At 37.4% G+C, this 24,349-nt stretch overlaps 1 protein-coding gene across 2 annotated transcripts; it reads right to left on the bottom strand.

Moving 5' to 3' along the window:
• Nucleotides 1-721: 721 nt before the first annotated feature.
• Nucleotides 722-21,213, bottom strand: LOC143136118 (uncharacterized). 2 transcript variants are annotated; one of them, XM_076296619.1, is made up of 2 exons: nt 20,786-21,213; nt 722-4,203 (listed from the first exon to the last, which is right to left on the bottom strand). In XM_076296619.1, the coding sequence occupies exon 2, from the start codon at nt 4,164-4,166 to the stop codon at nt 906-908; it is 3,261 nt and encodes a 1,086-aa protein (XP_076152734.1). In that variant the 5' UTR covers nt 4,167-4,203; nt 20,786-21,213; the 3' UTR covers nt 722-905. The 2 variants fall into 2 exon arrangements, with proteins under 2 accessions (XP_076152734.1, XP_076152735.1); XM_076296620.1 differs by lacking the exon at nt 20,786-21,213 and adding an exon at nt 20,553-20,770.
• Between the last annotated feature and the right edge of the window lie 3,136 nt (nt 21,214-24,349).

Genomic DNA, 24,349 nt, shown 5'->3' with positions numbered 1-24,349 from the left:
ATTCTCGCCAGAACAGGCCATTTAACCATCACAATGACTTCTAAACTGTCTTTTAAAGTTGGACATGTTGCATAGGGGGGCCTTTAATATGGTGGGGTTTACATAGCTGCTGCTGATTGGGTAACATCTCTGGCACATCAACCAACAAGACTTGGGTCAGCCCAGAAACGGTGGGAAAACTGTGTTATATTTGTGAATGCCATCATGGAAGCATTTTTGTCAATGAAATTGGAGGCAATGAAAGACATGCTGAGTTATGCATTTCAAGGGACCTTATAACTGACATTTTACTGAAATGAAATGTCACCTGAAATTAAATATAACTTTCCAGAAAGTAATTTCACAATGACACACAACTTAGCTTTAGCTCTTTTTTTTGCAAACGTTTTCTCCACTTAATCAGTAATGGTCCAATATCTGGCTTCATTCTTCATTTGTCGTGTCTTCTAGGTTTAAACACTGATGAACTAAAAGATGTCTCCTTTGTACTTTTTATGTAGGGACAGACAGTCTTCTTGACCTAACATTTGTTGGCACAAAGGTGCTCTCCCAATTTTTGAGGACCTTTTCCTAAATTGAAAAATGTTATATTTATATACTCAACACTTTGCATATACTGAATGGTCATTTATCTTCTGTGTATGTGCAAGTTCAGTGTATACATTTTTTATTATTTTGAAAAGCAGTTATAAAGGTCAACAGTAACATCACTTACCAAAAATAGGTGTAAATGTTTTATTTTAAAAAAATATATACTGAAAAAAAACATAATGTCAACCTTATCTACAATGAAATTAATTTAACAGAGATTCATACAAAACTCTTCATTTGAATAGTGTAACTGAGAGATGTCACCCAGACGTAAAATTATTAATGGTCCAATATCTGGCTTCATTCTTGATTTGTCATGTCTTCTCATGTCTTCTAGGTTTAAACTCTGATGAACTGAAGGATGTCTCCTTTGTACTAGGGACAGACAGTCTTCTTGACTTAACATTTGTTGGCACAAAAGTGCTCTCCCAATTTTTGAGGACCTTTTCCTTAGCAGATTTTTCCATTGGTGAGAAAACAATTGAAGGTTTGGGTGGTGAGGATGTGACTAACGTTACTTGATCTTCACTACCATGTTCAACCCATTTCCTTTTATTGCTTCTGGCAAGATCCTTTACAGAAAGTGTGGCACAACTGTTGGATTTTGAGAGAAGGTGTGGATGCAGCACCCCTTTTGCTCCATGCACATATTTGGCTGATGAAAGAAAACCTTTCTTAGCCTTCTGGGAGGTTGTTGGACCATGGGATAGCTTTTTGAGGGTTGTTGTACCACATGATTTCTGTGCATTACTGCTTTTGGGTTGGAGACACCTTGGTTTCACTGCATCCTCTACAGTTAGGGTTTTGTCAGGAGAACTATGCTTCACCTTTTTAAACATTGATAACTTGTTCTTGTCAAGTACCATCTTGTCTGCTGTAATTGTGTGGCTGTGAATCCCTTTACCTGAATTGTTAGCGAAAATACATGGCAAAACACTTCCACCTGACAAGTCTAGAGTTTTGCCATCAACAGTTTCTTCTTGGATCTGATCTGGGTTTACATTACCCTTTTGCAGAGAACCAAGCCCTGTCTCATCCTCATCATCATCTGCATGCCTATGAGGCATGTCAGGAGAAGATGTACAGAACCCCTCTTTGTCATCTTTATTAAATAGCTTAGAGAGGGCCTTTGCCTCATCTGGTGACAACACTTGCATCTTCATTTTGGTAAAGCCTTGATTTGATTCTTCAGCCGTGCTTGGTGCTGTTGAAGACAGGTTCTCACAGAGATTTTTAATCTTGCCATTATTCTCACAATCAAACATTTTCATTATGTCCTCAGACGACAGCATGGTTAATTTCACTGCAAAATCTCGAGGGGACTTTGGACTTATTGTGTAGTCCTTCTCTGGTGTTTTCTCCAGCTCAAGGATACCACAATCATCCTGTTTTTTACACTTACGGATGTTTGGAACATTGCTGCTATAAAAAGCATTTTTTTCTGTGTCAGTGACAATTTCATTGTCAGAAACATGCAGATTTGAAAGGCTAATGGCTGGCTTTTGGGAATCTTCTGCATTATTTGTGCCAGTCCTCTCAAGATCAGTGGCTTTGTCCAAAGTTTTGGCTGATGGGGAACAATGAGGATCTTCCAGAGATACACCTACCATGGTCTCAATGTGCTCTGGTGGTAATAACGAACAGGTTTCAGAGATGAAACTGTTCTCTGTAGATTGTTTGTCAAGCCCTCCTACTTTTTCCTTAATGCCTCTTGAAGATGACTTAAAGATATCATCCGACACTGAAACATTGCAATCCCACTTAGGAATGTGAAATCTTTCTTTTAACTGATATAAATCCTCCACTTTCATGCCATCAAAAACCACAGAATCATTTGCAATGTTAAACTCGGTGGCTTCTTGCAGTATATTCTCAATGACACCTTCTGCTTTTGCAGTCTTGTAGTTATAAGAACTTCCACCCCAGTAAAGGTCAAGTAAAGTATGCACAAGGTCTGAGCTATCATCACTCTTGCCGTTTTGCTTGATTTGTTCTGCTTCAAGATTAGCAATAAACTCTTTCAACATTCTAAGACTAAACTTTACAGGGTCTCTGATGGAACCTAATAGTCCGTAATTTTGTTCTGGATGAGTGTTGGTTGTCGCATGTTGGTTTGGTTGGGTGGTGATCTCCTCTGTCTTTGATTTCAGATCGACAATGCTCCCCTTCATCTTTGGATGTTTTGCTACATCAGATTTCTGTCCTGTTGATTGTGACAAGTTAGGCACACATTTTTTAAACGAGACAACAGTTTGATGGCAGCCTTCATTTACTACTCTCTTGTGATCAGTTGAGGACTTCACATCAGACCCATCAATGGCAATTACTGAAGGATGACAATCAGGCTTAGATATATTTTCATCTGTGTTTTCTGCAGCGTCTGACCAAACACTATGTATCTTAATAGATTGTTCATCACCCTTTTCTTTTTTTCTTTCATCATCATCAGGACGCTGTTGTAATGTAGGAGGGACAACCGCAACAGCCCTTTGCGTATGTTTTTTCGATTGTCCTTGGACTGTTTGCACCAGCATGTTTCTAACATCAACACGGGTCTGAGTGGGCCTGGAAATGTGCAGGCCAGGGGGAAGGCTATTGGGGTAGGAGGTGGAAATATGTGCACTACTCCTCGTCGGGAGGGAAGTACTCAAACCCTGAGAAGAGGTATACTTTGACTGAAGACCTTGGGAAATTATGGTAGGCGGAGAAGGGACACCGTTATCAGATGAGCAGCAGGTGGATTGCAAGCTAGTCAAACTGGTAGTGAAGACAGACTGAGAAGCTAACAAAGATGACCTGTTAGCTAATTTCACACCATTAAAGCGACTGTCACTTATGTGAAGAACTGAGCTCCCTGATTGTCCTGTAGATAAAGTTGAGGATGCCTGTACCATTCCCCTCCCAATCATGTTGCGCTCTTGCTCAGACTGTTGTGAACGGTCATCTCCACATGAAACAACAGTTCTTTGATCCTTAAGGACATGCTCTGGTTTAGCAGCACAAACCAAGTCACTCTGCTTGATGAGAAGAGTAACTTTTCCTGGAAAACTTTTTTGGTGATTCGAGATCCCACCGGAGATCTGATCCATGGTGGGCTTTTGAACTTGCTTTGAACCACTGAATTGGTGAGATTGAGAAACAATAGATGAATGGGAGGAACTCTTGTCACTGTTTAACTTGTCCTGTGGCTGATTACCTCTGTGTAAGCGAACTTTGTACGTGTTAATGAGGAATGTCCGTTGACTTTGTACCATGGCCATGGGCTGTGACTGCACACAGTGCTGGGTTCCAGCTGAGGCCATGTTGTGTCCACTGGTAAGAGTGCCACAACCTGGACCTACAGATAAGTACACAGGAGTCTGTTCTGCTGATGACCTCCCATTAACTCCATCTCCATGATGACCAGTCTGTAGAAAGTGTAATCCATGCTGTGTGAAAAGTTGTGGCTGCCACGCGGTAATATAGTGGTGTTGGTTCATACTGGGATTTGGGATTTGGCTTCCATTTGTAGTTCCAACTGATTGTCCATTGTGGGAGAGATTGCTAGGAGGGTCACAGTGAGTTTCGGACTGCATGATGAGGCAATGTGTCGGGTCATTGGAAAAGGTATTCCTGCAAAGCAAAGGTGACAGATTTAGTAATAGGAACATGTGTAGAGTTATTTCAGTCATGTAAAGACTTATTTCAAGGTGAGAATACACAAATGAGACAAAACCTCATGTTCAAAGACCCTGTCCAAAAATATAGCCTAGAGCCAGAAGTGCATTCATTTTCGTTTGGCATAATCAAGAATTCCATGATGTGCCCTATACACGTCACAATTCCATGTTCCAGCAGATCAACTTCCTGTTATGAATATTGGTGATGAATAAGCAAACTAGAAAAGCATTTCCTGAAGGAAATACAGTGCATGAAAATGCAAAAAATATATACTATATAAACTATATTGGTTGCTAGGTAGATGAGGTTTAATATAGTTGGAATGACTGAACAGTTAAATAGGTGGATAGTTTATACAGTTAAATGATTTGCTTGGTAGATAAGGTTTAATATAGTTGGAATGATTGAACGGTTAAATAGGTGGATAATACTTAACTTAGTTAACTTAGCTAATGTTTTCATTTTTAGTAGTTATGCTAACTAGCATGTTAGCAATGCTAGCATGCTAACTATGCTAACCATGTGACTTAGCTAACTTAGCTAATCATTTTTAGCAGTTTTGTAAAAAATGCTAACTAGCATGCTAACATGCTAGCATGCTAACTATGCTAACCATGTGACTTAGCTAACTGAGCTAATCATTTTTAGCAGTTTTGTAAAAAATGCTAACTAGCATGCTAACATGCTAGCATGCTAACTATGCTAACCATGTGACTTAGCTAACTTAGCTAATCATTTTTAGCAGTTTTGCTAAAAATGCTAACTAGCATGCTAACATGTTAGCATGCTAACTATGCTAACCATGTGACTTAGCTAACTTAGCTAATCATTTTTAGCAGTTTTGCTAAAAATGCTAACTAGCATGCTAACATGCTAGCATGCTAACTATGCTAACCATGTGACTTAGCTAACTTAGCTAATCGTTTTTAGCAGTTTTGCTAAAAATGCTAACTAGCATGCTAACATGCTAGCATGCTAACTATGCTAACCAAGTTACTTAGCTAACTTAGCTAACTAGCTACAGTGGGTAGGAGTCATAGTTGATGACAAGTAACAGTTACAATGGCTGAACAGTTAAAAAGTTCAGTAGTTTAAAGGGTTAAATTGTTTAACAGTGAAATATTGTAGTGAGGACTTTTATTTTGAAACAGTTTTTGGCAGAGGAAGCAGTTGAACAGGATGTGTAGTCTTAATAGGGCCAGTTTGTATGCTTAAAGCCTGAGAATGGCAGTTGGGCCAGCTGGCCTGAACACCTGCCATAAGATTCTAATTGCTGTGATGTCATAAAGGGCAATGTTAAGTCAATGGGAAAATTTTGATAGTTTTTAATTAATAGTTTAAAAAGTATAAAAGTTACAAAGTTGAAAAATACAAAGCCCACATGTCCTAATTAAGACCTACGCGTCAATGTTTGAATGAAGTTTCTACGTTAAACGGTTGAAGCTGCATTAACTGCGTTAGAAGAAGAGGAATAATAAGAACTAGAAAAGCATTTCCTGAAGGAAATACAGTGCATGAAAATGCAAAAAATATATACTATATAAACTATATTGGTTGCTAGGTAGATGAGGTTTAATATAGTTGGAATGACTGAACAGTTAAATAGGTGGATAGTTTATACAGTTAAATGATTTGCTTGGTAGATAAGGTTTAATATAGTTGGAATGATTGAACGGTTAAATAGGTGGATAATACTTAACTTAGTTAACTTAGCTAATGTTTTCATTTTTAGTAGTTATGCTAACTAGCATGTTAGCAATGTTAGCATGCTAACTATGCTAACCATGTGACTTAGCTAACTTAGCTAATCATTTTTAGCAGTTTTGTAAAAAATGCTAACTAGCATGCTAACATGCTAGCATGCTAACTATGCTAACCATGTGACTTAGCTAACTGAGCTAATCATTTTTAGCAGTTTTGTAAAAAATGCTAACTAGCATGCTAACATGCTAGCATGCTAACTATGCTAACCATGTGACTTAGCTAACTTAGCTAATCATTTTTAGCAGTTTTGCTAAAAATGCTAACTAGCATGCTAACATGTTAGCATGCTAACTATGCTAACCATGTGACTTAGCTAACTTAGCTAATCATTTTTAGCAGTTTTGCTAAAAATGCTAACTAGCATGCTAACATGCTAGCATGCTAACTATGCTAACCATGTGACTTAGCTAACTTAGCTAATCATTTTAGCAGTTTTGCTAAAAATGCTAACTAGCATGCTAACTATGCTAACCAAGTTACTTAGCTAACTTAGCTAACTAGCTACAGTGGGTAGGAGTCATAGTTGATGACAAGTAACAGTTACAATGGCTGAACAGTTAAAAAGTTCAGTAGTTTAAAGGGTTAAATTGTTTAACAGTGAAATATTGTAGTGAGGACTTTTATTTTGAAACAGTTTTTGGCAGAGGAAGCAGTTGAACAGGATGTGTAGTCTTAATAGGGCCAGTTTGTATGCTTAAAGCCTGAGAATGGCAGTTGGGCCAGCTGGCCTGAACACCTGCCATAAGATTCTAATTGCTGTGATGTCATAAAGGGCAATGTTAAGTCAATGGGAAAATTTTGATAGTTTTTAATTAATAGTTTAAAAAGTATAAAAGTTACAAAGTTGAAAAATACAAAGCCCACATGTCCTAATTAAGACCTACGCGTCAATGTTTGAATGAAGTTTCTACGTTAAACGGTTGAAGCTGCATTAACTGCGTTAGAAGAAGAGGAATAATAAGAATAAGAAGAAGCCTAGGAAGAACAGTACAGTGCATTTTCATGCACTGTAACTAGAAAAGCATTTCCTGAAGGAAATACAGTGCATGAAAATGCAAAAAATATGATGTAAAATATCATACAGAGTAAAAACAAACTATATTGGTTGCTAGGTAGATGAGGTTTAATATAGTTGGAGTGACTGAACAGTTAAATAGGTGGATAGTTTATATGGTTAAATGATTTGCTTGGAAGATAAGGTTTAATATAGTTGGAATGATTGAACGGTTAAATAGGTGGACAATACTTAACTTAGTTAACTTAGCTAATGCATTTTTAGTAGTTAGCAATGCTAACATGCTAACTATGTTAACCATGTGACTTAGCTAATCTAGCTAATCATTTTTAGCAGTTTTGTAAAAAATGCTAACTAGCATGCTAACATGCTAGCATGCTAACTATGCTAACCATGTGACTTAGTTAACTTAGCTAATCATTTTTAGCAGTTTTGTAAAAAATGCTAACTAGCATGCTAACATGCTAGCATGCTAACTATGCTAACCATGTGACTTAGCTAACTTAGCTAATCATTTTTAGCAGTTTTGTAAAAAATGCTAACTAGCATGCTAACATGTTAGCATGCTAACTATGCTAACCATGTGACTTAGCTAACTTAGCTAATCATTTTTAGCAGTTTTGTAAAAAATGCTAAGTAGCATGCTAACTATGCTAACCATGCTAACTAGCTACAGTGGGTAGGAGTCATAGTTGATGACAAGTAACAGTTACAATGGCTGAACAGTTAAAAAGTTCAGTAGTTTAAAGGGTTAAATTGTTTAACAGTGAAATATTGTAGTGAGGACTTTTATTTTGAAACGGTTTTTGGCAGAGGAAGCAGTTGGACAGGATGTGTAGTCTTAATAGGGCCAGTTTGTATGCTTAAAGCCTGAGACTGGCAGTTGAAACAGGTGGCCCGAACACCTGCCGTAGGATTCTAATTGCTTAACGGCCGTATTGTGATGTCATAATCATAATGTTAAGTCAATGGGGAAATTTTGATTCGTTTTTAATTAATAGTTTAAAAAGTATAAAAGTTACAAAGTTGAAAAATACAAAGCTCACATGTCCTAAGTAAGACCTACGTAACATAGTTTGAATGAAGTTTCTACGTTAAACGGTTGAAGCTGCATTAAGTGCGTTAGAAGAAGAATAATAATAACTAGAAAAGCATTTCCTGAAGGAAATACAGTGCATGAAAATGCAAAAAATATGATGTAAAATATCATACAGAGTAAAAACAAACTATATTGGTTGCTAGGTAGATGAGGTTTAATATAGTTGGAGTGACTGAACAGTTAAATAGGTGGATAGTTTATATGGTTAAATGATTTGCTTGGTACATAAGGTTTAATATAGTTGGAATGATAGAACGGTTAAATAGGTGGATAATACTTAACTTAGTTAACTTAGCTAATGTTTTCATTTTTAGTAGTTATGCTAACTAGCATGTTAGCAATGCTAACATGCTAACTATGTTAACCATGTTACTTAGCTAATAATTTTTAGCAGTTTTGCTAAAAATGCTAACTAGCATGCTAACATGTTAGCATGCTAACTATGCTAACCATGTGACTTAGCTAACTTAGCTAATCATTTTTAACAGTTTTGCTAAAAATGCTAACTAGCAATGCTAACATGCTAGCATGCTAACTATGCTAACCATGTGACTTAGCTAACTTAGCTAATCATTTTTAGTAGTTTTGCAAAAAATGCTAACTAGCATGCTAACATGCTAGCATGCTAACTATGCTAACCATGTGACTTAGCTAACTTAGCTAATCATTTTTAGCAGTTTTATAAAAAATGCTAACTAGCATGCTAACATGCTAGCATGCTAACTATGCTAACCATGTGACTTAGCTAACTTAGCTAATCATTTTTAGCAGTTTTGCAAAAAATGCTAACTAGCATGCTAACATGCTAGCATGCTAACTATGTTAACCATGCTAACTAGCTACAGTGGGTAGGAGTCATAGTTGATGACAAGTAACAGTTACAATGGCTGAACAGTTAAAAAGTTCAGTAGTTTAAAGGGTTAAATTGTTTAACAGTGAAATATTGTAGTGAGGACTTTTATTTTTTAACAGTTTTTGGCAGAGGAAGCAGTTGAACAGGATGTGTAGTCTTAATAGGGCCAGTTTGTATGCTTAAAGCCTGAAAGTGGCAGTTGATCCAGGTGGCCCGAACACCTGCCATAGGATTCTAATTGCTGTGATGTCATAAAGGGCAATGTTAAGTCAATGGGGAAATTTTGATAGTTTTTAATTAATAGTTTAAAAAGTATAAAAGTTACAAAGATGAAAAATACATAGCACTCTTGTCCTAAGTAAGACCTACGTAAAAAAGTTTGAATGAAGTTTCTACGTTAAACGGTTGAAGCTGCATTAAACGCGTTAGAAGAAGAAGAATAAGAAGAACTAGAAAAGCATTTCCTGAAGGAAATACAGTGCATGAAAATGCAAAAAATATGATGTAAAATATCATACAGAGTAAAAACAAACTATATTGGTTGCTAGGTAGATGAGGTTTAATATAGTTGGAGTGACTGAACAGTTAAATAGGTGGATAGTTTATATGGTTAAATGATTTGCTTGGAAGATAAGGTTTAATATAGTTGGAATGATTGAACGGTTAAATAGGTGGACAATACTTAACTTAGTTAACTTAGCTAATGTATTTTTAGTAGTTAGCAATGCTAACATGCTAACTATGTTAACCATGTGACTTAGCTAATCTAGCTAATCATTTTTAGCAGTTTTGCTAACTATGCTAACTAGCATGTTAACATGTTAACATGCTAACTATGCTAACCATGTGACTTAGCTAACTTAGCTAATCATTTTTAATAGTTTTGTAAAAAATGCTAACTAGCATGCTAGCATGCTAACTATGCTAACCATGTGACTTAGCTAACTTAGCTAATCATTTTTAGCAGTTTTGTAAAAAATGCTAACTAGCATGCTAACATGTTAGCATGCTAACTATGCTAACCATGTGACTTAGCTAACTTAGCTAATCATTTTTAGCAGTTTTGTAAAAAATGCTAACTAGCATGCTAACATGCTAGCATGCTAACTATGCTAACCATGCTAACTAGCTACAGTGGGTAGGAGTCATAGTTGATGACAAGTAACAGTTACAATGGCTGAACAGTTAAAAAGTTCAGTAGTTTAAAGGGTTAAATTGTTTAACAGTGAAATATTGTAGTGAGGACTTTTATTTTGAAACAGTTTTTGGCAGAGGAAGCAGTTGGACAGGATGTGTAGTCTTAATAGGGCCAGTTTGTATGCTTAAAGCCTGAGACTGGCAGTTGATGCAGCTGGCCCGAACACCTGCCATAGGATTCTAATTGCTTAACGGCTGTATTGTGATGTCATAATCATAATGTTAAGTCAATGGGGAAATTTTGATTAGTTTTTAATTAATAGTTTAAAAAGTATAAAAGTTACAAAGTTGAAAAATACAAAGCTCACATGTCCTAAGTAAGACCTACGTAACATAGTTTGAATGAAGTTTCTACGTTAAACGGTTGAAGCTGCATTAGCTGCGTTAGAAGAATAATAATAATAATAATAATAATAACTAGAAAAGCATTTCCTGAAGGAAATACAGTGCATGAAAATGCAAAAAATATGATGTAAAATATCATACAGAGTAAAAACAAACTATATTGGTTGCTAGGTAGATGAGGTTTAATATAGTTGGAGTGACTGAACAGTTAAATAGGTGGATAGTTTATATGGTTAAATGATTTGCTTGGTAGATAAGGTTTAATATAGTTGGAATGATTGAACGGTTAAATAGGTGGATAATACTTAACTTAGTTAACTTAGCTAATGTTTTCATATTTAGTAGTTATGCTAACTAGCATGTTAGCAATGCTAACATGCTAACTATGTTAACCATGTTACTTAGCTAACTTAGCTAATAATTTTTAGCAGTTTTGCTAAAAATGCTAACTAGCATGCTAACACATTAGCATGCTAACCACGTTACTTAGCTAACTCAGCTAATCATTTTTAGCAGTTTTGCAAAAAATGCTAACTAGCATGCTAACATGTTAGCATGCTAACTATGCTAACCATGTGACTTAGCTAACTTAGCTAATCATTTTTAGCAGTTTTATAAAAAATGCTAACTAGCATGTTAACATGCTAACATGCTAACTATGCTAACCATGTGACTTAGCTAACTTAGCTAATCATTTTTAGCAGTTTTGCAAAAAATGCTAACTAGCATGCTAACATGCTAGCATGCTAACTATGCTAACCATGTGACTTAGCTAACTTAGCTAATCATTTTTAGCAGTTTTGCAAAAAATGCTAACTAGCATGCTAACATGCTAGCATGCTAACTATGCTAACCATGTGACTTAGCTAACTTAGCTAATCATTTTTAGCAGTTTTGCAAAAAATGCTAACTAGCATGCTAACATGTTAGCATGCTAACATGCTAACTATGTTAACCATGCTAACTAGCTACAGTGGGTAGGAGTCATAGTTGATGACAAGTAACAGTTACAATGGCTGAACAGTTAAAAAGTTCAGTAGTTTAAAGGGTTAAATTGTTTAACAGTGAAATATTGTAGTGAGGACTTTTATTTTGAAACAGTTTTTGGCAGAGGAAGCAGTTGAACAGGATGTGTAGTCTTAATAGGGCCAGTTTGTATGCTTAAAGCCTGAGACTGGCAGTTGAAACAGGTGGCCCGAACACCTGCCGTAGGATTCTAATTGCTTAACGGCCGTATTGTGATGTCATAATCATAATGTTAAGTCAATGGGGAAATTTTGATTCGTTTTTAATTAATAGTTTAAAAAGTATAAAAGTTACAAAGTTGAAAAATACAAAGCTCACATGTCCTAAGTAAGACCTACGTAACATAGTTTGAATGAAGTTTCTACGTTAAACGGTTGAAGCTGCATTAAGTGCGTTAGAAGAAGAATAATAATAATAACTAGAAAAGCATTTCCTGAAGGAAATACAGTGCATGAAAATGCAAAAAATATGATGTAAAATATCATACAGAGTAAAAACAAACTATATTGGTTGCTAGGTAGATGAGGTTTAATATAGTTGGAGTGACTGAACAGTTAAATAGGTGGATAGTTTATATGGTTAAATGATTTGCTTGGTAGATAAGGTTTAATATAGTTGGAATGATTGAACGGTTAAATAGGTGGATAATACTTAACTTAGTTAACTTAGCTAATGTTTTCATATTTAGTAGTTATGCTAACTAGCATGTTAGCAATGCTAACATGCTAACTATGTTAACCATGTTACTTAGCTAACTTAGCTAATAATTTTTAGCAGTTTTGCTAAAAATGCTAACTAGCATGCTAACACATTAGCATGCTAACCACGTTACTTAGCTAACTTAGCTAATCATTTTTAGCAGTTTTGCAAAAAATGCTAACTAGCATGCTAACATGTTAGCATGCTAACTATGCTAACCATGTGACTTAGCTAACTTAGCTAATCATTTTTAGCAGTTTTATAAAAAATGCTAACTAGCATGTTAACATGCTAGCATGCTAACTATACTAACCATGTGACTTAGCTAACTTAGCTAATCATTTTTAGCAGTTTTGCAAAAAATGCTAACTAGCATGCTAACATGCTAGCATGCTAACTATGCTAACCATGTGACTTAGCTAACTTAGCTAATCATTTTTAGCAGTTTTGCAAAAAATGCTAACTAGCATGCTAACATGCTAGCATGCTAACTATGCTAACCATGTGACTTAGCTAACTTAGCTAATCATTTTTAGCAGTTTTGCAAAAAATGCTAACTAGCATGCTAACATGCTAGCATGCTAACTATGCTAACCATGTGACTTAGCTAACTTAGCTAATCATTTTTAGCAGTTTTGCAAAAAATGCTAACTAGCATGCTAACATGCTAGCATGCTAACTATGCTAACCATGTGACTTAGCTAACTTAGCCAATCATTTTTAGCAGTTTTGTAAAAAATGCTAACTAGCATGCTAACATGCTAGCATGCTAACTATGCTAACCATGTGACTTAGCTAACTTAGCTAATCATTTTTAGCAGTTTTGCAAAAAATGCTAACTAGCATGCTAACATGCTAACATGCTAACTATGCTAACCATGTGACTTAGCTAACTTAGCTAATCATTTTTAGCAGTTTTGCTAAAAATGTTAACTAGCATGCTAACAAGTTAGCATGCTAACATGCTAACATGCTAACTATGCTAACCATGCTAACTAGCTACAGTGGGTAGGAGTCATAGTTGATGACAAGTAACAGTTACAATGGCTGAACAGTTAAAAAGTTCAGTAGTTTAAAGGGTTAAATTGTTTAACAGTGAAATATTGTAGTGAGGACTTTTATTTTGAAACAGTTTTTGGCAGAGGAAGCAGTTGAACAGGATGTGTAGTCTTAATAGGGCCAGTTTGTATGCTTAAAGCCTGAGACTGGCAGTTGAAACAGGTGGCCCGAACACCTGCCATAGGATTCTAATTGCTTAACGGCCGTATTGTGATGTCATAATCATAATGTTAAGTCAATGGGGAAATTTTGATTAGTTTTTAATTAATAGTTTAAAAAGTATAAAAGTTACAAAGTTGAAAAATACAAAGCTCACATGTCCTAAGTAAGACCTACGTAACATAGTTTGAATGAAGTTTCTACGTTAAACGGTTGAAGCTGCATTAAGTGCGTTAGAAGAAGAATAATAATAACTAGAAAAGCATTTCCTGAAGGAAATACAGTGCATGAAAATGCAAAAAATATGATGTAAAATATCATACAGAGTAAAAACAAACTATATTGGTTGCTAGGTAGATGAGGTTTAATATAGTTGGAGTGACTGAACAGTTAAATAGGTGGATAGTTTATATGGTTAAATGATTTGCTTGGAAGATAAGGTTTAATAAAGTTGGAATGATTGAACGGTTAAATAGGTGGACAATACTTAACTTAGTTAACTTAGCTAATGCATTTTTAGTAGTTAGCAATGCTAACATGCTAACTATGTTAACCATGTGACTTAGCTAATCTAGCTAATCATTTTTAGCAGTTTTGCTAACTATGCTAACTAGCATGCTAACATGTTAGCATGCTAAGTATGCTAGCATGCTAAGTATGCTAGCATGCTAACTATGCTAACCATGTGACTTAGCTAACTTAGCTAATCATTTTTAGCAGTTTTGTAAAAAATGCTAACTAGCATGCTAACATGTTAGCATGCTAACTATGCTAACCATGTGACTTAGCTAACTTAGCTAATCATTTTTAGCAGTTTTGTAAAAAATGCTAACTAGCATGCTAACATGTTAGCATGCTAACTATGCTAACCATGTGACTTAGCTAACTTAGCTAATCATTTTTAGCAGTTTTGTAAAAAATGCTAACTAGCATGCTAACATGCTAGCATGCTAACATGCTAGCATGCTAACTATGCTAACCATGCTAACTAGCTACAGTGGGTAGGAGTCATAGTTGATGACAAGTAACAGTTACAATGGCTGAACAGTTAAAAAGTTCAGTAGTTTAAAGGGTTAAATTGTTTAACAGTGAAATATTGTAGTGAGGACTTTTATTTTGAAACAGTTTTTGGCAGAGGAAGCAGTTGAACAGGATGTGTAGTCTTAATAGGGCCAGTTTGTATGCTTAAAGCCTGAAACTGGCAGTTGATCCAGGTGGCCCGAACACCTGCCATAGGATTCTAATTGCTTAACGGCTGTATTGTGATGTCATAATCATAATGTTAAGTCAATGGGGAAATTTTGATTAGTTTTTAATTAATAGTTTAAAAAGTATAAAAGTTACAAAGATGAAAAATACATAGCACCCATGTCATAAGTAAGACCTACGCAACGCAGTTTGAATGAAGTTTCTACGTTAAATGGTTGAAGCTGTATTAAGCGCGTTAGAAGAAGAAGAAGAATAAGAATAAGAAGAAGCCTAGGAAGAACAGTACAGTGCATTTTCATGCACTGTAATAATAATAAAATGCCTTGGAATAACAGTACAGTGCATTTTCATGCACTGTAATAAAATGCCTTGGAATAACAGTACAGTGCATTTTCATGCACTGTAATAAGAAGAAGCCTTGGAAGAACAGTATAGTGCATTTTCATGCACTATAATAATAATAATAAAATGCCTTGGAATAACAGTACAGTGCATTTTCATGCACTGTAACTAGAAAAGCATTTCCTGAAGGAAATACAGTGCATGAAAATGCAAAAATATGATGAGTTCATATGGTTAAATTATTTGCTTGGTAGATAAGGTTTAATATAGTTGGAATGACTAAACAGTTAAATAGGTTGATAATTGAAATGGTTAAATTATTTAGCCAGATAGTTGACGATAACTAACAGTTGGAATGGCTCCATTGTTTGCTAGTAGTTATGCTAACTATGTTAACAAAGATAATAATGCTAACCAAGTTACTATGCTAACAATGTTAAAATGTTAACTATGCTAACCATATGACTTAGCTAACCTAGCTAATCATTTTTATTAGTTATGATAACTATGCTAATTAACATGCTAACTATGCTAACCACGTGACTTAGTTAACTTAGCTAATCATTTTTAATAGTTTTGCTAAAAATGCTAACTAGCATGCTAACATGTTAACATGCTAACTATGCTAACCATGTGACTTAGCTAACTTAGCTAATCATTTTTAGCAGTTTTGCTAAAAATGCTAACTAGCATGATAACATGTTAGCATGCTAACTATGCTAACCATGTGACTTAGCTAATCATTTTTAGCAGTTTTAAAAAAATGCTAACTAGCATGCTAACATGCTAGCATGCTAACTATGCTAACCATGTGACTTAGCTAACTTAGCTAATCGTTTTTAACAGTTTTGCTAAAAATGCTAACTAGCATGCTAACTAGCATGCTAACATGCTAACTATGTGACTTAGCTAACTTAGCTAATCGTTTTTAGCTGTTTTGCAAAAAATGCTAACTAGCATGCTAACATGCTAGCATGCTAACTATGCTAACCATGCTAACTATGCTAACCATGCTAACTAGCTACAGTGGGTAAGAGTCATAGTTGATGACAAGTAACAGTTACAATGGCTGAACAGTTAAAAAGTTCAGTAGTTTAAAGGGTTAAATTGTTTAACAGTGAAATATTGTAGTGAGGACTTTTATTTTGAAACAGTTTTTGGCAGAGGAAGCAGTTGAACAGGATGTGTAGTCTTAATAGGGCCAGTTTGTATGCTTAAAGCCTGAGAATGGCAGTTGGTCCAGGTGGCCCGAACACCTGCCATAGGATTCTAATTGCTTAACGGCTCTATTGTGATGTCATCAGCCCATGTTAAGTCAATGGGGAAATTTTGAACAGTTTTTAATTAATAGTTTAAAAAGTATAAAAGTTACAAAGCTGAAAAATACAAAGCACCCATGTCCTAAGTAAGACCTACGTAACATAGTTTAAATGAAGTTTCTACGTTAAGCGGTTGAAGCTGCATTAATTGCGTTAGAAGAAGAAGAATAAGAAGCCTAGGAAGAACAGTACAGTGCATTTTCATGCACTGTAATAAGAAGCCTAGGAAGAACAGTACAGTGCATTTTCATGCACTGTAATAAACATGGCTTTATCTACTGTATTTTACATTCATAGCAGGTATTCCATCACCGTCACTAATGCTGCACTTAACAGAAATAGCCTGGCTTGAACTAACATAGACTTTCACTTGAGGCTGAAACCCTTACATTAACTCAGCTACATCTTGCCTTTGTTTATTCAAGCGAGGCTTAGGTCAGCTTCATGTCTACTTGTGCACGAGGTAGAAAAGTAGACCAAAACAGAAGGTTGACCAAAAGAGGATATATGTTGTAAAACTAAGGGGAAACTAGAGCATTTCTGATTTACAAGCCCATCTACAGGATTTTCATTGATTGACAGTCAAAAACCTGAACATGGAGAGAAAATGAGATAGTAGCCTATATAAATCAGAGAATAATGAAAGCAAATTGATTGTCTTCACTCTTGAACAAAACGAGTGGATGAATAAGTAGCATAACCTCAAAACAACTTTGGCATAGGCCAGGGGTTCCCAAACTGTGGTACGCGTACCACCGGTGGTACACAAGCTGCCACTAGGGGGTACGCGAGATGAAAAGGGCAATGTCGGAAAGGTGTTAAAAATGATTAAATTGATTCAATGATTAATAATCGAATTAATTAATAAATAATAAATAATTTTGAATCGGGTTATAATAATATGGAAACGTGAAATTAAAGGAAAGTAGGAGAGAGACCGCACTATGCATATGTGCGGCCTCTCCTACTTTCCTTTATGTATAACTATCCAGGCCAGCACTCTTAAAGTTTAAAAGTAGACAAATTGAGTGAAGCCTGCTCCTATCCTCACTAACGTGAAATTAAAGAAAAGGAAATTATTTGTAAACTGTGTTTTCAATAAAAAAATTATTTCCTGCGGGCAGCCAGAATATCTGGCGCGTTAGTTTCATGGAAGTATAGGCTAGGTAGAAGGCTACGCAAACATGGAAAACTGGCTAAAAAGAGGGACACTGTCCAAAAGGCCTAATTAAAGCCATCAAAGAGGTGAAGCGAGAGAAACCGAGTAGGACACAGGTAACGATGGGATGGGGGGCAGAATGATGAAGGCGGAGGTGTCTCCGGAGCGCAGGGGAATAAAAGAAAGGACGAGACAGAAAATACTGCGCAAAGAAAACTAAAGTATGATGAGGCATATACAGTAGGCCTAGGCTTCACATGGATTTGGAGACAGACTCCCCAAAGCCACAGTGCGTGGTTTGCAGTGAGGTGCTCCCTCACCAGTCTAATGTTGTTCTCCACACTGTTTTTTAGCGTGAAAACTGATAGACCAGTTGCACACCTGAAGTTGTGTTAATTGTTCACGTAGGGTGGCTAATCAAACATGATGCCTGGAATGCATCAATAGAATGTGTTACGTTTTTATGTATCGGATGGTGGGGGTACGCAAGCCGAGTCAGGATGTAAAAGGTGGTGTTGTGGAAAAAGTCCAATTCCCGAATTTCGCTAACACTTGTTAGTTAGCAACTAGCACTTAGCTAATAGCACTCTGGAACCAGAGTCTGAAGGAGACAATATAGACAGAAGATTCTGAAGACTGTTGATCTTTATTCACCGTATTGCAGTGAAAATACAGCCCAAACAATGTCCAGACCGAACAGTCAAGCAATAGGATGAAGATGAGATGTTACCAGCTGGTACCCTCAATGAGATCTGAGCTATGGATGGCTGTGGCATGCCCTTTGTGCTCCTCGGCTCTCGAGAAGCGCCTCCTTCTCCAGCCATCCCCGAAAAATGCATTTTAGACAATCAGCGTCGAGCAGGATCAGTTATAATGGTGGAACCCATTTTTTATTAAGTATAAAAAAACAGAGTTTTTTTTCCCCCCGCAAACAGAGTTTTTAAAAACTCTGATCGTTTTTTTTGGGAAAACTCAGTTTGTTCATTTGCGTCTAAAGAGGTACAAACAGAGAATTATGTGACGAGGCAGAGATTTTTAGTTAGTTCAGAAGAGAAAGAGGAAGTGATTCGTTGCTGTTGTTGGTATTTTCGGGATTCTGATTGGCTAACGTGGGATTGAGCTTCTCCTTACACTGCCACCGACAGGTTTGGCATGCTCTTGAAGGCATATACCCGGGTTAGTGTAAAGAAAAACTTTTCTGAAAACTGACAGGGTGAAAACGGAGAGGGTGAAATGTCGGTTTATGAAAATAGCCGTCCACGTGTAAACGTAGCCTTAGACAAACGGAGGCTTCTCGTTACACTGCCACCTACAGGTTCGATGACATACACGTAACGAAAGCTTTTCTGAAAACTGACAGGTGTGCACGATGTTATTTTTGAAAACGGAGAGGCTGAAATGTTCCTTTATGAAAAGTTTATGAAAATAGCCGGCCACATGTAAACGTAGCCTTAGACAACTTTAAACTCTTAGCCTAAGGGTCTTACACCGTAATCGTGTAAAGAATGCATTTAGGAACTCTGTATTTTTCAATGCTAAATGATTGCATATGATTGAATAAGCCACTTGTCCATCATCTATTGACGTGCTACTTCAACCACTCACATCGAAGCCAACCCGTGACGCTGATAACAGTGTCACAGTCGCTTCTACGCTATGTCACATCTATGAAACTCCCGCCCTGTGTCCTGATTGGCTGTACCATAAAATCGGGTGCAGAAATCACTCTCAATGGAAGAGGTCCCAGATGGATGTGAGTGAAGCTATGCAGAGCTAAGCGGAACGAAATTCATCTGGCGAGAGTCAGGTTACCAGAGAATGTCTACCAAGCATGAATCCTCGACTTTGCAACTGTAGAAGCATTTTTGTGATTTTGAAGATATGGTTAATGCAGGGTAGAGCTTAGATCGGGCCCAAAAAAATCAAGCCCGACCCTATGAGGGACACACAGTTGCGTTCCGTCAACGCATGCCAGTGGGTGTTCCCGATGGTACCTATCCAAATGACTTGAAGTATAACCGTAATTTGATTGGTTGATGCCGCCCGTCGATTGGCTTAATTGGCCGGTGCCATCTGTCGGTGCAGCAACAGCTGAACTTCTCAACGCGAGCGACGGGAGAAACGCGACGCAACGGACCCACAATTCACTTCGGCAACAGATGATATGAGCCCATGCAAAGTGAATAGGATGCGTCTCCAGCACTGCTGCGCACGCAACTGTGTGTAGGAGCCGTTAAACATCTGAATCCCTTTCCCATTCAATCTTTAAACAACAACGGAAGCGGAGCGCACACGTTGCTCACACGCATAGACAGTAACAGAAAAAAAGCTTGCTCGTCTGGTGTAGCCAATGGAAGCATAACTTTGCAAAAGTTCTGTGGCTATTCCATGTTCGTCAAGAACTGAAAAACAATTGCTTTATCTCACGGGCCCTTTCTCCTCCATAGCCTACTGGTGTAGCAATAGCGCTGAAAATAGTGTGCTGGACTGCATTACCTGTCGAAAAACAAAATCTTTTTTATCTTAATCATGGAGAGATTTCAGATGTGCAATAACTATAAGAGGCGTCTTAGGGTGGTTTTGGTGATTGCTATTAAAATTTTACAACCGAATTGTCCACTGAAGTCAGAACTTAAACAGCCTCTGATTTCTTAAAAGGTGGGTAATGCTAAAAATTGTAACCAAAATTATTAATTGCACAAAAAGATTGCTTTTTCTTTAAAAAAAAAAAAAAATAGATTAGATTCCCCATGGAAATTAAATGAAATTGAAATGAAGAAACATGTTGGTAGTGTTGCATATTGATATTGAAGTAGGCCTATTCAAGAATCAGATGAAAATACAGTTGTTTAGTAGCCTATGTAAAGGCGTATAGGCCTACATAATATTGATAATTGAAATGTAAAAATCACATAGGACTATTATTTAGGAGGATTACCCTTGCAAAAAAGGGGCGAGGGTTTGTTTGTTTCAAAAGGTTGGAGACTGTAACATCTTCTAGTCAGCAGAGCATTAAGTCTTGTTTCTGTTAAAACCAGAGTTAGCTGGAAACCCACCTACTTAAACGTCCCTCTTCCTTTTTTGTTCAGCAGTCTCAGTCAGAACGACTGTTTATCTTCAGTGGAGTTATTTTCCCTCACAACTCGCAGGTGCAACCAATTAAGGCAGACAAATTAGACTGTTTGTTTGGGAAACGTTATATCTGCACCACAACAAACCAACACGTTAAGTAAACTAGGCTAACAACTTGCGTTTTCAATTATTCAATCGATTGATATCATGGTCAAACCTTCAATGAAGAGTTTTTTTTTCCAGTTTTTGAATCACGACTGTGTTCCTTCTTTTGGTGTCCATTCCGCGCCCACGGGAAACAGGTGACCTCAGGAGAGCTGTTTCCTGTGTGAAAAATGGAAATCCTAATGTGGAAAATTAACCACTTCCTGGACCTCTCCAATCCAATTAGCAATCTGATGTCAAAGACCCGAAAGAGACCACCAAGACGAAAGATGTTGAAAGACCGTTGATCCTTTATTCACCGTATTGCACTGAGAATACAATCCAAACAATGTCTATACTGAACTGTCAGTGATGAGTTGCAGCTGCCACTCCGATGACATCTGATGTGAGTGTGCCTGCGCTCTACGTTTTAAGCTTCTCGGGGCTTGAGACGCGCCTCCCTCTTCAGGAGCGTCATCAGCCAATCAGAATGTTTTTGGACTTGAGCTATTGGTGGAAACCTATCCTATGTGTATTATGTGTGCTAGGTTCTATGTGTAGCTCCACCGTTGGTTCCACCTCTCTTTCCTGTAAACCTCTCCATTTCCTCCAAACCCTGTCTGGTTCTACTTTCACTTTTGTCCCTTTTAATTTCACTCTCAGCCTTTCGACAGTTCAGTCTCATGACTTACAGGAAATGTTGCATAACAGTTGCATAACCAATACTCTTATAATAAATTGATCATTTCTGGTAAACCCGGTATCATACTTGACTAAAACTACCACAATCCCCCTTAGGCGCGTAGATAGCGTGGGGGATGTGGGTGTTATAACGTACACACTTTTGCTGGAACACGATTCTATCCCCCACACTTTTTGTCAGATTAAAATGAAAGTAAAATATGGAAATAAACGCTCCCGTAAAGAGTTGACCGTATCTACCATAATGCACATATGCTAATTTAGTAAAGCAAAATGAATTGTCTGACTGACAGTTTTTGTCACAATGTGGAAATGCAGAGTCAAAGTGAAAGCGGGGGTGCGCACCAAGGCACTGTTGTTTCTGCAGAAAGATCTTTGGCTACAGAGCATTATGCTTTCTCTGTCTATGATCTGCAGCTTTTCTCAAACTATGGGCCTCCTCAACAATTAACCTACTTACTGGTCCATAGCCGCGAAATTAAGTTATGCCCGGTGCTTCACACGTCTGATAATTTGCAGCAAGATTGAATTGTATGGAACCGCGGACTGAAAAAAAAATAGGCTAAACGTTTCCCCAATCAGAAATACTTATTGATTTGGTGTCATCAACTATAGACATAGCCCAGTCAGCACACACGTCTCCAAAACGCTTGGAAAATATCTGAACAGCTTACATCGCGTTCCATTTACAAAGTCTTTATTTGACCTGGTCTTACAAATGCCAGTGGCATTTCACTATCAATGTGTGTCGTAGTGCTACATCTACTGGAGATCTTAATGTCTTATACGATCGCGTTCCATTTAGGACATCTTATGTTGATCTTATAAACGGCGGCGTGAAGACACATTTGAGTTATAGCCTACATCTGAGAACTAAGATTTCCAGCATGTAGAACTCAAATAGAACGCTTCTGAGCGCTCATGCAATGTGTGCGTCCCAGCAAGTGAAACTTAACGTGGGCTAGAAGCAACAACAACGAGGCTTCCAGGGGCGTCACTAGACCTTATTCACTGGGGCACGTGCCTTAGTAAAAGTATCCAGTGCCCCAGTAAAATTCTAGCGCGGCTCTAGCTGGAAACGGCATTCATGAGCGCATCTCCGTGCCTGCTTTACTCATGGCTCGAGCCTGTCACTTACCAGCCAATAAAAAAAAAAAACAAGGAATAAAGAAAGGGGCCATAATAGCCAATCAGGAAATAGCATCTCTGTAGCTGGGTAAGATTGAACGCAACAACCAATGAAAATCGTTCACATGATTCTTCCGAGTGTTTCGTTGTACTGCACACACACATACACTGTGGAATCGGCTGGAGCTCATTACATCACTTTGAGCACAGAGTAAGTCGTCCCCTAATGTTACAACAAATTAACAACTTGTTTGACAGAAAAAATGACAAGTTGATCGCTGTTAGAGAGTGTTGCCCACATAACTAGCATCTGTTTTTCAATGCTTAGCGTCATAGCCTTAGCAACAGTTTACCAGCTTGTGCTCTCTCACTCACACACACACACACACACACCATGCGTAGGCTGCATGCACACATGCGGACAATTAACAACGATTTATACTATACTGTAGAAAGAGTCCTGTAAAAGTAGCCCATACTGTTTGTGAAGCTGTCCTACTGTAAAACTAAACATAGCCTTTGATAAACTATATAGAGATGGACATCAGAAAATTCTTCCTGAACAGAGGCAGAGGGAGAGGAACAGTGAGGAGGATGAAGGAGGTATGATACTTTTGCCCACATTAACAGTAACATTAACATTTATGCTGGTAATAGCCAGTGCTGTGATTTGATCAATGATTTAATGGCAAACTCAAATAAGTTTGCTACATTTGCAAATGTAGCCTATAATAATACACAGAATCAGATAGCCATCTGTGTAGATTATTATAGGCTACATTTGCAAATTATCACCAAAAGTCAGTATGAAGGCTTTAGTAGGCTATTTAAGCTACAAAGAACTGCAGTATTGCCAGGATGTCTATAGGACCCTTGCCTGGGAGGGAAGTATATCTCAATTTTGACTAAAAATAAGCTTCCCTTGTGTTAGTAGGAAAGCCTATTAAATTAATGCAGTGAGTATAGGCCTACTTATGCCTATGTGTTTGGATGTTGCTGGATAGTGGCTGCTACAACAATTGAGGGAGAGAGTGCTGGAGGAGGAGAAGGAGGAGGAGAAGAAGGTCAAAGAGAGGGAGAAGAGGGGAGAAAGAGCACAGGCTGGGCAGTCCAGTACCAGGCAGGGGGAGGAGGAGGAGAGAGACAGGCAAGAAACGGATGAGAACATGATGGGGGCTAGACGTAAAACTATTCAGAGTATGGAGGAGGATGTCGGGGGAGCCTAGGAGAGATATGTGATGGTCCAAATCAGGCTAGCTATTTATTTCATTTTTTTTTTTTTATGTATTGGGAGTTGGGGGCCTGTGCCCCAGCAAAGCTCTAGGTCTAGAATCGCCCCTGGAGGCTTCCTGTAACGATCAATGGAAAACCATAAAACTGCTAATCATAATCTTTACATTGACATTAATTAAGCTGGCTATATGCAACACAATTTATTTATATTCCCTTTGCATATGTTTGGGTAGACTTCAAACGTTTTTGAATTTGAGCTTACAGTTCTGTCACTATTCTGTGTCCTTTACATTTATTTAATAGGTAGCTAGTGATACCTCGAAATTAGGCTGCTGTTAGGCAATTTATTGTAGCCTGCTAACCCATATGCACAAAACATAATAATTTCTGAAATTATTTCTTGATTTATAACATGAGATATGTCTCCATGTAGAGTAGTAGTGTCAAATGGTGAAGTGATAGTAGGTAGATCATGTAAATGATGTAAATCATGTAGATCATAAAAAATATGAGTTGCTAGGCAGAATATATGTTGCCAAGGACTATGTGTAATCTGTTGCCAGGCAGGGTATGT

The sequence above is a fragment of the Alosa pseudoharengus genome, unplaced genomic scaffold, assembly GCF_046254945.1.
Source record: "Alosa pseudoharengus isolate Yale_2024_CS ecotype anadromous, Long Island Sound unplaced genomic scaffold, YU_APseudo_1.1 YU_APseudo_1.1_scf_20, whole genome shotgun sequence".
Lineage (NCBI taxonomy): Eukaryota > Metazoa > Chordata > Actinopteri > Clupeiformes > Clupeidae > Alosa > Alosa pseudoharengus.
This window is presented reverse-complemented; position numbering and strand designations above follow the sequence as displayed.